The sequence below is a fragment of the Pleurodeles waltl genome, chromosome 9, assembly GCF_031143425.1.
Source record: "Pleurodeles waltl isolate 20211129_DDA chromosome 9, aPleWal1.hap1.20221129, whole genome shotgun sequence".
Lineage (NCBI taxonomy): Eukaryota > Metazoa > Chordata > Amphibia > Caudata > Salamandridae > Pleurodeles > Pleurodeles waltl.
In genome coordinates this window covers 561,610,557-561,625,336 of record NC_090448.1, presented here as the reverse complement: position 1 = coordinate 561,625,336, position 14,780 = coordinate 561,610,557, and the positions used below count along the sequence as shown (strand labels likewise).

The 14,780-nt window shown below is 41.2% G+C and overlaps 1 protein-coding gene across 3 annotated transcripts in view; it reads right to left on the bottom strand.

Annotated features, from left to right (window-relative positions):
- B9D2 (B9 domain containing 2) overlaps positions 1-14,780 on the bottom strand; it is a 93,392-nt gene that overhangs the window by 61,030 nt on the left and 17,582 nt on the right. For all 3 annotated transcript variants that reach the window (XM_069207524.1, XM_069207525.1, XM_069207526.1), the window contains exon 2: positions 9,726-9,817. In XM_069207524.1, coding sequence (XP_069063625.1) covers positions 9,726-9,817 — 92 coding nt within the window. The remainder of the gene's footprint in view (positions 1-9,725; positions 9,818-14,780) is intronic.

The following is a 14,780-nucleotide window of genomic DNA, read 5'->3' as shown; positions in this document are numbered from 1 at the left end:
TCAATCCTTACTATAGCAATTTCCTTATTTTGGCACCTTTCCGCAGATCTACATACTGGGGCTGGAGGAAGCAGTAAGCAATAGTTCCAGGGCTGGAATACCATTGAAATCTACCACATGCAAATCTACTAACTTGCATGTTTTAAGGATTTTCACCAGCTCTTCTCTAATCTTTTCCCATAATAAGAAAGGTTGGAAATTTACTCCTGACAATGGCAGAGGTAGAAGTTCTTCCAGGGTTGGGTAAAAAAGTGGTTGGAGGGAAAGTGAACTTGTAAACGCCCAACAGATTTTCACATGAGCAAATCTACACATGCATATTTGCTCATTCTAAAATACATTTCACAAATATTTTCTAGGAGTACAATTTCCTGGTCTACTTCTGTAAGTTCTTGTGAATTCATAAAAGCCACTAATTCAAAGACATATACCATGGGTGCACTTTTGTGACTTTCTTTAAGAATTGGGTCCCTAATTAGTTCTGGCGTTAACAAAGACATTTTGTTTTGATTAAACTTCTATTTCTCTCTCTATCGGCTGGCTTTGCTGTGAGTGATTGCATTCTGCTCTTCCACAAGGAGCATATTGGCACACAAAGTAGTTTTGTTCAGTGTCAGGTGCTACTGTGGCAATCAGTGGTGTTAACAAAACTTGAGCGGGCCCCCTTTCAAAGAACATGGAGGGACCAACCCCCCCACTCTCCAGACTCCCTCAGGGCAGGTGCTGTGCTGAGCGAATCCCCGGAAGAGGGCTGCAGGGCTTTTCTTACACCACTGGTGGCAATATGTGCTTTTTTGTCAATATTTGTTACAATGGTGAGGGCCAGGCAGCTCCCACAACAATAAAGGGTTACAAAAGCTATGTCAAAACAAGACACGCATTGACAAAACCAAAAGACTCACAAAAAATGTCAGATCGGTTAGCTTTGCCAGTGCTTGTTTATTTTTATGCTTCCCATAATAATGTTCAAAATGGTCACACTGATTTTTCATTTGTAATATTTTGTAAACATACTAGCATGCATCAACACGTTTTACTAAAAACACTTCAAAGAAATAGCACCTAAAATTTAATAGTAGCGAAACCTTTTTTCTTACTTGCATTTTTTTCAGAACATTTTATTTTGACAGGAAGGAATCATCACTCTTGCTTACAAGCTTCTGCAAACATTTGCATCTAATCAGAGAGCATTTTACTTAGCCTCACAGTGTTAAACTTTTCAAACATGTATGTACAGTTTTTGGTTTTAATGGAACCACTGTCAGTAGTGTTTTGTGACCATAAAGCGTATATTTACAGCGCTCAACCTAACAAGGAAGGCTTTTCAGTAATGAACCATAAAAACAGCATTAATATATGGACACACGTTACCTCAAATGCAGACAGTTCCCTTATCTGTAAGCTGGCAGCCAAAGGGTTTGTGCTGCAGGGGGGTTGGGCCTACTTGTCCCAAGGACAAAATAAACATGAAAACTTGTTGCCCTTGATCCAAACAATATGTCCCGGGCGTTGGGGGATCGGAATTAGATATCCCTGCTGCTTTGCTTACAGTCAATAAACGCTTCTGCGACTTGTGTGGATTTAACCACATGTACTTAGAGTTCCCGAGCTAAACTCCAAAAAAACTGACATCACAAAAGCCCACAAATCGATCTAGAAAAGATTGGAGACCCATTATAGTTTAGATACGTATCATCTGCAAGGAGGAGGGATAGGTACCTCACTCCAGCCATTTTAGGAGAATCATTATTACAATGGTTAAGACAACTAATGGTGCCATTAATATAAAGTGAGAAGAGGGTTGATACCAAAACATATCCCTGCCTAACCTCTTTATCTATTGGAATATGGTCAGTTAGATCCCTTCCTTCCCTCACCTGACCTGAGCGTTACTATAAAATCTAATGAGTGTGTTCCAGCTATTGCTTGGGATACCCATTTTCCTCAATAGTGCCCATAGCTTAGCTCTTAGGATTGTGTTGAATGCTGCCCATAGATCGACAAACACAACATACAGATGTCCACACTATTTTGAAAGTTTTACATAAGGAAAAATCGAAAGATCTGCTCCTTTGTACTCACTTTGTCTCAGAACCCTGCTTGTAAGTAGGCAAGGATGGAACTCCCCAATACCCAATCTTGGCGTTTACTAAGCACTTGTCTGCAGAATATTTTTTTGCAGCTTATCTATTAAGCTAATAATGTGGCGGTAATTAGCAGAATCCTCCCTGTTCCCCTTTTTGTAGATTAAGACCATTACTGATTGGAAGATCAGTTCCCGACAATAGTGTATTTGAAATTTGTATATATGGGCCTCATACCTTAGACTTGGGGAATTAAAGATATCTGGGGCTTTTCATCAGGGCCTGGGGCTTTGCTGCACTTAGTCAAGCCTATTGCCATCAGGGTATCTTTCAAGGTGAACTCAAGGTTTTCGACTATAGTGGTGGCCTCAAATGGATTTTTTGCAGGGGCCGTGGCTTCACGGAATATAAATCGCCAAAGTGTTTTATCCTTGACTGAGGTTGGATGTCATAATCTAAGGCAGCTTGTGTTTTATTACTGCCTTTGGCAACAATGAGCCAAAATGATCTACTGTCCTTAGATTTTAGGGCTTCCATAAGGTTTAACCAATTATTTTTCGCACTCTCTTCTACCTTGGGCCAGAGTGTTCTTGGAACATATTCTTGCCTCTTTGATTACCTCCCTCTTGCCGTTTTTAATTGCAGCTATAAGGAAATTCCTTGTCTTTCTGAATGTATTCAAGAACCAATGAGTTTTCTTATGAGTCAGCCACCGTTCTTTTAAAAAAGTATGCCTGTAGTGAAGTAAGTAACTAATTTATGGAGAAGATTACTTTGAACCCACATAAGTCTTTGTGGCACTGCACTTGAAACTTTACTATAGTATCTGCAGTCTCCCCATAAATGGAGGACAAGATACCATATCGTGTGGCAAAGTAGTCCCAGGATATGGACTTCTTATTACTTTTCACAGTTATCCTGCAATGTGCTTGTCGATTGGGGATCCCTAAACAGAATTAAGTAAACGTTTTAGAGACATATGTTGAGCGCTGTGATCACTATCTATGCGCACAATTATTCACATATCTACCACAGCATGCCATAAATAGATAGAAACCATGATGTAATCTATTCTGGACCTACAGTCAGCTCTGTTGAAAGTGGGGGCTTCTATGCAGCTTAAACGCCCTTAGCCCATGTGTCAGTGTTACGGCTAATAACTATAACCCCAGAGCAGACGAGTTTTCACTCAGTTGTAGGTCCAAAGCAGGTATGTCTCACTTCTCGTCCTCCCCATCTGTTAAAGGGAGAGTGACATCCCATGGTTCAAAATTCATATTAAAGTCACCCGCTAAAATTGGTGGCCAGATTTTAGTGTTTGTCTCTAGAACAATTTCCAGTTTTTGTAGGGTTTCTGACATACAGTGCTTCTGAGTGGGGTGATTATAGATGTTAAAAGGTTTGATTTCTACTCCTCCCTGAAACCGGTCCCAGGATGCTTGTTTCCAGTCCAGGTAGAACCTGGCTTGGCAGATCGGGCTGAACTGTTCCCAAGGGGGAAACAGGGTCAAGACTGATTTGTATATGGCTGGGTATGATGGATTACACCCAGATCTTTGTGACTGGGAATGAATGTTCGCATTGTTAAGCATCCGCCCATCATCCATTCTGTTTGCTTTTGTCGCCCTAAGTGGGAAGGGTATGCCCACACGTGAGTCCTGTGCTCAATGAGCCACTGGAATTCAAGCTAGCCTGGCTGATGAAGGGTGATACCCTGAAACCAGTCCCAGGATGCTTGTTTCCAGTCCAGGGAGGGCCTGGCTTGGTAGTTCGGGCTGGACTGTTCCTATGGGGATCAGGGTCAAGACCTATTTTGCATATAGCTGGGTCCAAACTGGGGTAGCGTGGTGGACAAAAAAAACAATGGTTTAAACCTAAATCTTTGTGACTAGAGATGAATGTTTGCATTGTTCAGCATTACGTCCATCATCCGTTGTTTTTGCTTATGAGTAGGTACATATACACATGCTGTGCATAGACTGTTAAGCAGTTCTCTCATAAGCTGTGGCTAGCTAGAGGATGTTGCAGAGGACTGGAAAAGAGCACATGATACAATTTGCCCAACATTAGCTTGCGACGCGCTAGGACATCCACACAATAGTGCTTAGTAAATATGTGTGGAGTTGATCAAGTAGCTTCTTTACATATGTCAGCTATGGGAAAGCTACCAAGGAAAATTGGAAGATCTTGTTTTATTTATAGGTAGAGTGGTGCAGGCAAATGCCTCTGGACTTTAGCATAACAAGTTTGAAGACATTTGACTAGTCACCTGGCTATGTTGGCTTTGGAAAGGACATTGTCTTTGTGAATGAGACAAAGAGCTGTTGAGTTTTGCGAAAAAAGTTTGGGACATGTCAAATAAAGCAGATAGTAGACTAGGTGTTGGAATGTTGGCCTAAGAGGGTCAAAGTATTTAGGGACTAAGTAATGGACAAATCTTTTTCCATTCAGCCACGTAGCAGGCCTGAATTGTGGGTCTCAGTGCGTCCTACGGGATGGTCATACACTCAGGAGGCAGGTTAAGGTGGGCAAATTCTAGGACCTCAAAAGCCAGATCGCTGAGTGAGCTGCCTGGGGTTCAGGAGCCTGACTGTGCCCTGATTCTGAGTGAGAAGTTCTGGCTTATTGGGCAGCTTTTTTTGGGGCCCTAGGGACAGGTCAAGAAGCGTGGTGAACTAGGGTTACCTGGCTGATGTGGGAGCCACCAGGATGAGAGTGACAGAGGCTTGCCCAAGTTTCCTGACCACGAACGGAAGGAGTGGGAGAGGCGGAAAAGCATAGGCAAATATCTCTGACCAGAACATCCATAGCGCATTGCCCATGGACTGTGGGTGTGGGAACCTGGCAAATCTTGGCCATGTGGAGTTTTTGGTGCTGATGAAGAGGTCTATGTCAGGGTACCCCCGAGGACAGAAGTATTGGAGAAGGCTTGTGATTGGTGTTCCCACGTGTGTGCTTGTTGCTGACATCTAATGAGCAGGTCGGAAGAGTCAATGTCAAGGCCCAGTAAGTACTCATTCAGTAAATGGACTCTGATGTAATGTCCACCGTCAAATGCCCTGTGATAACACGGACAGCTGTTGTGACTGTGTGCCGCTCTGTTTATGGAGGTAATAAATAGTAGTCATGTTGTTTGTGCAGATAACAACCACCTTGTGTTAAATGTGGAAGAGAAAGGCTTTGAGAGATAACAGGCTGGCCAGAGCGCCAGGTAGTTGATGTGGAAACCCTAGGTGTTGGTGTGTTCGCATATCCTGAATGGTCAAGTGCTTGTCGATGCACCCTCTACCCGTTGAGAGAAGAGTCCATGGTGATAGTCACTTGAGGAACTGGGTCAAAAAAAGGCCAGCACTGCAACAAATGATTGCTGTTCCACCACTGCAAGGCGCAATAGGTGCTGTCCGAAATCAACAACAGAAATTCCAATTGACCCTCTGCTTGGGACCATTGTGTATCTAGGTACTCTTGCACTGGATGGACGTGTAGCCTTGCATGCGGTCCTTTGGCAAAACAGAAAGTCATCATGCCAAAGAGGTGCATGACCGCCCTGACCGTTATATGGCGATCTGGCTAAAAAAGGGACAATAACAGTTAGAAGGCTTGGACACATGCTTGGCTGGGTATGCTTTCATGGTGACCAAGTTGAGAATTGCTCCCTGGAATGGCTGGACCTTTAGGGACTGTAGATGGAATTAGAGTGTGTGAATAGTGAACCCTAGATGTTGTCAAATGTCTCTGGTGGGCTGGGTCTGTGCTAAGCGCAGTAGTTCATTTGCCATTTTGCTCAACTAGTCATCCAAGTTAGGGAACATGGCAAGACACTTTGTGAAAAACTTGGGCGCCGAAGTAACTCCTAAGGGCAGCACTTTGAAAAGAAAATGCTGGCTACTTACGACAACCCAGAGGTACTGGTGGTCTGCAGGGTGGATAAAGATGAGAAAGTAGGTGTCCTTCAGCTTAAGGGAGGTCATTAAGTCGCCTTGATGGAGCAGAGGACTGATATCCTAGAGCATAGCCATGTTCAAGTGCTCTGATAATATGTATTTGTTGAAGGGCTAGAAGTCCAGTATAGGCCTGGGTGTTCTATCCTTTTTAGTGGATAAGGAAGTCTAGGGAGTACACCCCTTCCTTGCCCTGGTGTGGCCCTACAAGTTCTATTGCTCCTTTGTGAATGAGTGCCTCACTTCCCTCTGAAGGTGGTGCTGATGTTCTGTGGGAGAGAGAAAAAAGAAAGAAAAAAAAAGAAAGAGAAAGCAAAACGAAAGGAATCAAGAAAGAAAGAAAGAAAGGAGACAGATATAAATAGATAGATATACAGACAGATTTATTTATTTTGCAGGGAGGGATGTTTGGTGAGTTCCAAGCAGTAATCCTGCCTGATGACGGAGAGGATCCAGAGATCAAAGGTTACTTCCTCCCACCATGAGAAAAGCCCTTGAAGTGTTCCGACAGGTGTAGGGACAGGAGAGCGAGTCTTTGTTTAGCAGGGTTAGCTGTTCTTAGCCGCACCACCATTTCCCCCTGCCCCTGGAGTTTTTACCCCATAGCCTACTCTGAAGGTACCCCCATGTAGGGGCCTGTTGCTGCTGGGACCTGGTAGGTGCCTTGGGTGAGGGGACCCTGGAACCCCCCTCTAGACTGGGATCTGTGAAAGGAACCCTAGGGAGAAAGTGTCTGAAGAGATTTATAGCTTTCACAGTTTGTGTCATCTCCTTTTAAAAAAAAAAAAAAATGTTTGCGCATATAATCTACTTGCATTCCAAAGAAGTGGTCCCCAATGAAGGGAAGATTGATCAGATGCCGTTAAGCATGCAGCATGGCATGGTGACAGATAAGGATGCTGGGGTGTATACCCCGTGCTGCAGTCTCAGTAGCATCAAGGGCACACCTGTTACTGGGGTTGGAGATAACCTTCCCCTCAGAAACAAGCTCACAGCTGTGTTTCCTGTATTGTTCCGGGAGTTGCTGGATGAGCTCCCCCCACATATCCCCAACCTAGCCTATGAGTGTGGGGAACTCTTTGGTGAATAATGCAGACAAGATTACTGTGGATCAGGTGAAAAAGGTCGAGGAGGTGAGGGAAAAGGAAGACGAGGAGCAGAAAGGGAGGGGGGGCAGGAGGAGGAGGAGGAAAGAGAGGATGGAGTCTATAAAAAAGTGTCTGGCGCCCCTGTCCTGATGCTTCTTGGTCTTGGCTGGTGGTGCAGGTTGCAAGGCAAGAGTGTAGTATTGTATATTGGTTAATTTCACGGTTCCCCTTTTCTATGTTCATATTTGTTATTATTATTATGTTTTGTATTTCTCTTCGTTGTTATTGTTTGTTGAATATGGTATCTTCCATCTCTCCCGTTGGTATGTGGATTGTTCCACTGTCCTGAATGTGGGAACATTCTCTGCTGGACAGTTGGAGATCTTGGGTGCTAAGGAGAGGGCTGGAGTTCCTATTTACCTGTGAAGATTTATTGGAATAAATCTAAAGGAATTCATCTTTTGGCGTGTGAATTTTCTTCTTCTGTTTGGATATTCCCCACTTCAAAGAGCTTCCTCAAAAATCAACTTCCTCTTGTGATGGGCAGAGTCCTGAACCTTTAGAGGGTCTTGTGTGAGAATCTTGTCAGTTGGTGGATGAACGAGGATCGACTTTTGCCTGGTGTTGAGCTCCTCTTGCAGACACTGCACAATGGGTTGCTCTTGTTCCTCCTGTCCTGTAGAGGACAGGGATATAGCACTGAGCATTTAGGCACCAATGTTTTTTGCTGCCCAGTCTGTGTGGAGACATTGACGTTGATAGTCTCTTCAGCGCAGAGGTGGTCATCTAGGATGCTTTCGATGCCGGCATTACGAACGGTAGCAGGAGCCACTATTTGAAGAAAAATAAATTGCACACGTCTGGCCCTAACACTAGATGGCAAGAGCATGCACAGCATGATTATCTACAGCTAAACATGCCATGAACATATTTTCATGGGTCTTGGCAAGATGCCTCAACAATCTAGCATGTCAAGCTGCTAGGAAGTGCAGTTCACTGTGAGGTGATCTGCTCAGGAGAAGTTTGTATAGGGACTGAGCACTACACAGTGAAGTGCAAACGACTGCAGACAAGGCCAAAACAGCAGCCAAGAAAATCACTGGATTCTTATCTCAAGCTGGAAATATAGTCCAATAGCTAGGATATAACTTTCTGGCTAAGTTGGTGAGAGTCATCTGATTGGGGCTGAAATCCTATTACACCTCAACAGGAAATATTGTCTAACTTTAAGGACTCTTCTGAAAGGGCACATACAACACCAAGAACTGTACAGCAATAGCCAACTTGGAAACCAGTATGGACTACCAACAACTGGAGTCACAAATAAAGCAAACTTCAGTGGCCATGTCCAGCAAAGAACGAGAACAGGGTTATCTCTAATCTAATCTCAGTGTAAGACATTAAAAGTAAAAAGGCAAAAATTCCGCCAGCAACAAAAAGCATTTATTTAAAACTTCCAAAACCAAACTTCTGCGGAAGCATAACTGATTTCTATCATCTGGAACACCATCAGGGAAAAGTCAGATAAAAATGAATGAAGCAAACCTTAAAGACAATGCCCAGGGAAGAAGTGATCAGCTGCATCATACCCTAAATGGGCATGACTGACCAAGGTCTATTGGAAGTAGGCAAGGATCCATAGCCCTGCATTGTGGAGTTATTGAAAATAGACAATTGCAGGTATCTTAAGTAAGGCTCAGTTAGATACCTCCCACTGAGAGGCAACAACAGTAATAGACAGCCTGCAAAATTGGCAAATTCTGCTTTCTTTACATCCAAGTTAGCAAGACATTTGCAACACTTTATTACCAACTTGTCTTTCATATACAGTGAAAAGGGGTGTATTCTGGGTAAACTTCTACAGATTGATCAGAACAATTGGTTTTAGCAAACAGAAATCCCTAAGGGAAGATTTAAAGGAGGGGATGAAATACAAAAGACCTCCCTCTACAAAGGGCCAAGTGATTAACAATACAAATTATAGCTCTACTCAGACAAATGGTTACTGTATGTACTGAGGTTTAGACAAATTACCAGAGGCAATCACTGCATCAAGAGATCACTGGAAAAATCTAAAAATAAAAACTGGAATTTTTGCTACCCTGCCTGTTTTTCTAGTCCTCAATTAGCCGCGTCTAAGCACCACTCCATCTGTGTTGTCCTTGCCAGATGAGTATATTTTAGAAACCACGGATTACCTCTCCGTCCACTTCTACCTCCAGTTCATTCCCCTCTATCTCCTTCCCATAAGAAAAAACAATGTAATCCTTATTTACTTTTATGTATCTTGTGCAAAATCAAAGCTGGCAAAAGCATTTTAAATAAAGAATTTAAAAAAAGCAGAGCAAATTTATAGACCAGGTCCTCTTTTCTTGATCAACATCTAAAATGATACCACTGAGCTATAACGATATGCCTTATAGAATTGACAATTCACTGTAAGAAAATTGTAATGATTTTGGCAAGATACAGGTCGGTGTTCAGAGTTTTATTTTGCAGTAGTGTAAGAAATTGGGTCAAACCGTACGTTTTTAAATAAATCAGCAAATGTATTTTAAATATAACACAGAACATGCTTTCATGTTTGAGAAAATGAAACAAACTGGACTGACCTGTGTGAATGCCCCATTTACAGAATAAACTGTGCTGGGGGAAACCACTGGCTCCAACTATCTGCCCAATGATGTGAACCTCTGCCATTTTTCTGAAAGAGATTTAGGAGAGAAAGGACATTACTACTGATGCTCACGGCATTAACTAGTTAATAGCATTTAAAGAAATTTCAGGAATAGTAAAAAGTTCCAAGCAATATCTGATCAAACTGGTGCAGGTAATAAGATTGATAGGCTGTCCCATTTTCAGTGGTGTTTTTTCAGTGTTTTCCAACTTTTTTAAATTAGTGCGTCAGTGCTTATTCAGCTGCCTAAACCATAAGATAGACAAATTGGGTTTTTCCAGTGTTTACAAAACATACGTCTTTTTGCAGTGAATGTTTAAAAAAAAGCACATTAGTTAATTTAAAGAAGAATAATGCAGGGTATGTAGTGTCTTCCCATTGGACTTAAGTTAGATTGATTTAAGCATAGAAAGCATGTTTGTTGCACTGTCACTCACATCTTATTACCTATAACACGCATGCTGTCAGGAGTCTTGTCTGATTTACATGACTATTATGGATTTAGAAAGTAAGAGTGCTAAAATGTTTTGATTTTTTTTTTTTAAATACTTGACACTGTTGGAGGATCATTCATCTACTCCTTACTAAATATTGTTACAATGTAGGGGTTGTCAACTCTGACAAAAGCATAATACATTGTGAAACCCTTACCATTCTGTAATAGATCAAATTACTTTGTAGTCCTGCATTCCAAAGCACCATAAACTTGAATGCTCGCCACTGCTTTTCTGCATGCTTCGCCGGACTACATTAAGGGGGTGCTGCTGTTGAGTGGAGATTCAGAGCTGCCAAGTATCCCATGGCACTTGGAGTATGTCCTGACCTCTTAACAGACAAGACACTGTATTCTAGAACCTGAAATCTTGCTGTTAACATTGTAACTATAGACTCAAAAAGCACACCAGTAAAGCGAAGTTGGATAAAAAGCCAAGATTAGCTGAAGGTAATACATAGAACAACTGGCAGCTGTGAATGTTCTTGGCATGTGGAAGGTTTTGTGTCATGTTTTCAGCACTCAACCATATGCAGGGGTATCGCTCACTACATCTTTCATTCACTGAATAAATCCTGGGATGTTTGGCAGTTGACCTGCTATCAATACTAACTTTTAGAAAAGGGGGCTGATATATCAAAGGGTTTTACCCATTCTCTGTCTGTGGCTAAATCTGATAGTAAATACTGGCCAATATTCTTCTGAGCTAGCCATTTCACCAATCAGTGAAATAAACACTCCCAAATATCAAGCATGATTTTAGTATTCCCAGATTCTTTGCAGTGTATAAAATAACTGGATAAAAGCTAAAACATGCTTCTAAACCCTGCAACTTAATCCAATCACACATCAATGGAGGACACACAGGAAGAAACAACAATATTTTATTGGCATAACTAAACAACAAAACGCAAGCAGAATAATCTTAGAACAGTCTTTCTTGTTACTACCTGGTAGAAAAGAAAAAAAAAAAAAAAAACTTACATTGTGTCAGGCATTTCAGGAACAAATACAAATGACTTATTCTTTCTTTGTTTCCTTTCTTTAAATAGCATTTTAGTTTGTGGTTGTGCAGGTGTTTATTAGGGTTTATATATTTAAACTGATGTGGGCTGTTTCCCTTCTGGTAGGATTTTATCAGTTATTATGGTTTTAAACCTAAAACAGGCCATCCTGGATAAGGGTGTGGCAGTCTTAAGGAGTGCTGTGACTGAGCATACACAAGACCCACACAAGCTAACGCACAAAAGTAAAGCAATTTCTGTGAACAATCTTAGGAGCACTCTTGATACTGTGACTCAGACAGCCATACCTTCCTCAGAGTAGTAAGCGTACAACAATTACTTTCAACACACAAAGAACTTAGAAAGTCAATCAAGAGGAAATAAAAAATAAAAAAGATGTAGCCACAAAGATAGAAACAAATCTGAAGTGGGAATAAGCAATTATTAATATAAGAAAAGCAGCCCCATAGGACACTACCAGAATGAAATATGTTACATGCAATGCAGTTAAAATGGATAGAGGAACACAGAGACAGGGGTGGGGAATTTAGTAAAATATCTACTTGTCCATGGGATAGGATGCTTCATAAATCTGCTTGTCCTGAAAAAAAAAAAATCTACTTATCCCTTTGGTGTCATGTATTGCAGTGACAAATTATGGCAGCAATCTCATTGTATAGGTGCTCTGATAATAGCCTCTGATTATCCAGGGCTAATACTATAGGGTAGCATAGATCCTAGTAATTTCCTTATTATGCCACCTTTCCGCAGATCAAGATACTGGGGATAGAGGAAGCAGTAAGCAATAGTTCCAGGCTTTGAATGCCTTTGAGTCTTTGCAAACCTACGAACTTGCATTATTAAGGATTTTCACCAGCTGTTCGCTAATCTTTTCCCATACTGAAAAATCTGAAAATGTACTCCTGACAAGGGCAGAAGTAGACGTTTTCCAGGGCTTAAAAAAGAAGTTGTTGGAGGGAAAATAAACTTGTAAACGCTCAATATATTTTTGCATGATCTACACATGTATATTTGCTCCTGCTAAAATACAGTTCACAAATATTTTCTGGGAGTACGATTTCCTGGTCCACTTCTGTAAATTCTTGTGAATTCATGAAAGCCAAAATTCTGCACTCATGTAAAGTCATATACCGTGGATGCACTTTTGTGACTTTCTTTAAGAATTGGGCCCCTGATTAGGCCTGCTGTCAACCAAGACCTTTTGTTTTTATTACAATTCTGTTTCTCTCTCTAGCCATCTGTTGTCTGGCTTTACTGTGAGTAATAGTGTGCTGCTCTTTCACCGGGTACATATTGATGCTCAAAGTAGTTTTGTTCAGAGCCAGGAACTAGTGTGACAGTGTGTGCTTTTTGAGAAAAGCCAAAACATTTTTTGTTTTTTTGCCAATGTCTGTTACAATGGTGAGGGCCTGGCAGGTCCCACAACAATAAAGTCTTACAAAAGCCATGTCAAAACAAGACACACATTTACAAAACCCAGAAACTGACCACCAATGTCAGAACAGCTGTTTTTGCCAATGCTTGCTTATTTTCATGTTTCCTATAATCTTATAGAAACTGGTTACAATGATTTTCCATTATGAATATTTTTGGGATATACTAGAGTGCATTAACACATTCTACTAAGTGATGCTTTAAAGAAATAGTACCTACAATTTCACAGTAATTTAGCAAAACTTTTGTTTCCTAGTTGCGTTCTTTTTCTGAACATTTTTTTTTTAAAGCAAAGAATCATCAATCTTGATAAGCTTCTGCAAACATTAGCATCTAATCAGAGAGCATTCTGGGAGCATTATACATAGCCTCATATTGTTACACTTTTCAAACGTGCATACACATTTTGTTTACTGGCACCACTGTCAGCTGTGCATTCCGGGCTTACCAGATTTGTCTAAAGAGCTAATCCTCATAATAAAGTCTTTGCATTAATTAACCATAAATACAAGTTCAAACAGCATTAACACATGGACACAGCATTACCTCAACTGCAGACATTTCCCTTCCCCGTAAACTGCCAGCCAAAGGGTTTGTGGTGCAGGGGGTTGGTCCTACTTGTCCCAAGGACAAAATAAACATGAAAACATGTTGTCCTTGACCGCTATAAGAATTCTACACCCCTGCAGAGAGTCACCCATAAGTGAATGTGATCTAATACAACTTGGTGTTTCATCCCAATGTAAGATTTTAGCACAGACAGCATTTTCTTTTTCAGATGAAATATCTTCAGTGGGACAAATCTGAAGGCAATAGCTAGGCTCCATAAGCTCAGACAATGATCCAGTGTCCCCATGGTCCTGGGAAACATACAGACAAAAAGCTCAGTTCAGATGGGAAAGAGAGCAAATGAGGAGCTGGTTGTTGCTGTGGTGAGTTTGGGGGTGATTGGGGGCGGCACTGAATTTTCATGGTGGTTGCTTCTTTTTCAGAGCGAGAATGTCAGTTTACTTTATTCTTATGATTTTGTATAGCTCAAGATGCAACATATTTGGGGAAAAAAACACGGTGGAGGCCTCCCTCTTATGAAAAATATAATTATCTGCTTAACATAAGATAAAACATAACCTATTATAAAGTGTCCTGGGTTTGCAAATAAAAGCAGATTTGTACTGCTTACTGCAGACAGGGACTATATTGCATAGTATCCGGATGGAGGAAGAATTAAAGGGAGCTACAAAGAAAATGGAAAGTTGAAGGATAAGCAAAGAGTAATATAAACAGAGTGCACAGAGTAAACAATATTTCCTACCCAGATTGGAATTAGGATACATGGTGAAGATGGGAAGCAAGGGATAAAAAGCGGGAGATTAAGGGTACAGTCGGAGGAGATGGACATTACAGGAACAAGCATTGTGCCAGGTGGAATAACCCATTCTGACCGAATGATTGTCATTAGGGTCAATGAAGTGAACTAACTAAATATTCTTCTCCAAAGCACATGCAGTCTGAAGTAGGAGGGTGAGCCTGTGGACGATTAATTGCTTGAAAGGCCTCAGTAAATCAAAGACGCAGTGGCTGACATCACTCTGGTCTAGTATTACATGGATGACAAACATTTTTTGTTGCCCTTAAGGAAGCCTCATTGGGAGGCTTGTAAATGATCATTCTTGTTGATTTGGAACAGCTCAGCTATACATTGCTCTGTGGTTTAGCCTTTCCAGTGAGGTTTGTGACTTATCTGATGCCCGAGAGGTTGCTGAGTTTGGCCATTTTATTAAGTGAGTTGATTTGACCTGTCTAAAAAACCTGAGACGATACATCTCCTTAAGGGTAGATTTCTGAGTTGGCACCACTCACCCTTTTTCAATGCATTTATTTGACTGGAATAGTGTCACAGTGGTAGAATTCTTGCATTAAATGCTTGAATTCATTATACATTTATTTTGCAAGCGATCACATTTAGCCCAGTCCTTCAGAGAGTATGAAGGCATTTTGTTTTCCAATTGATGGTGTGGTTTTGTAGTCAAAATATTCT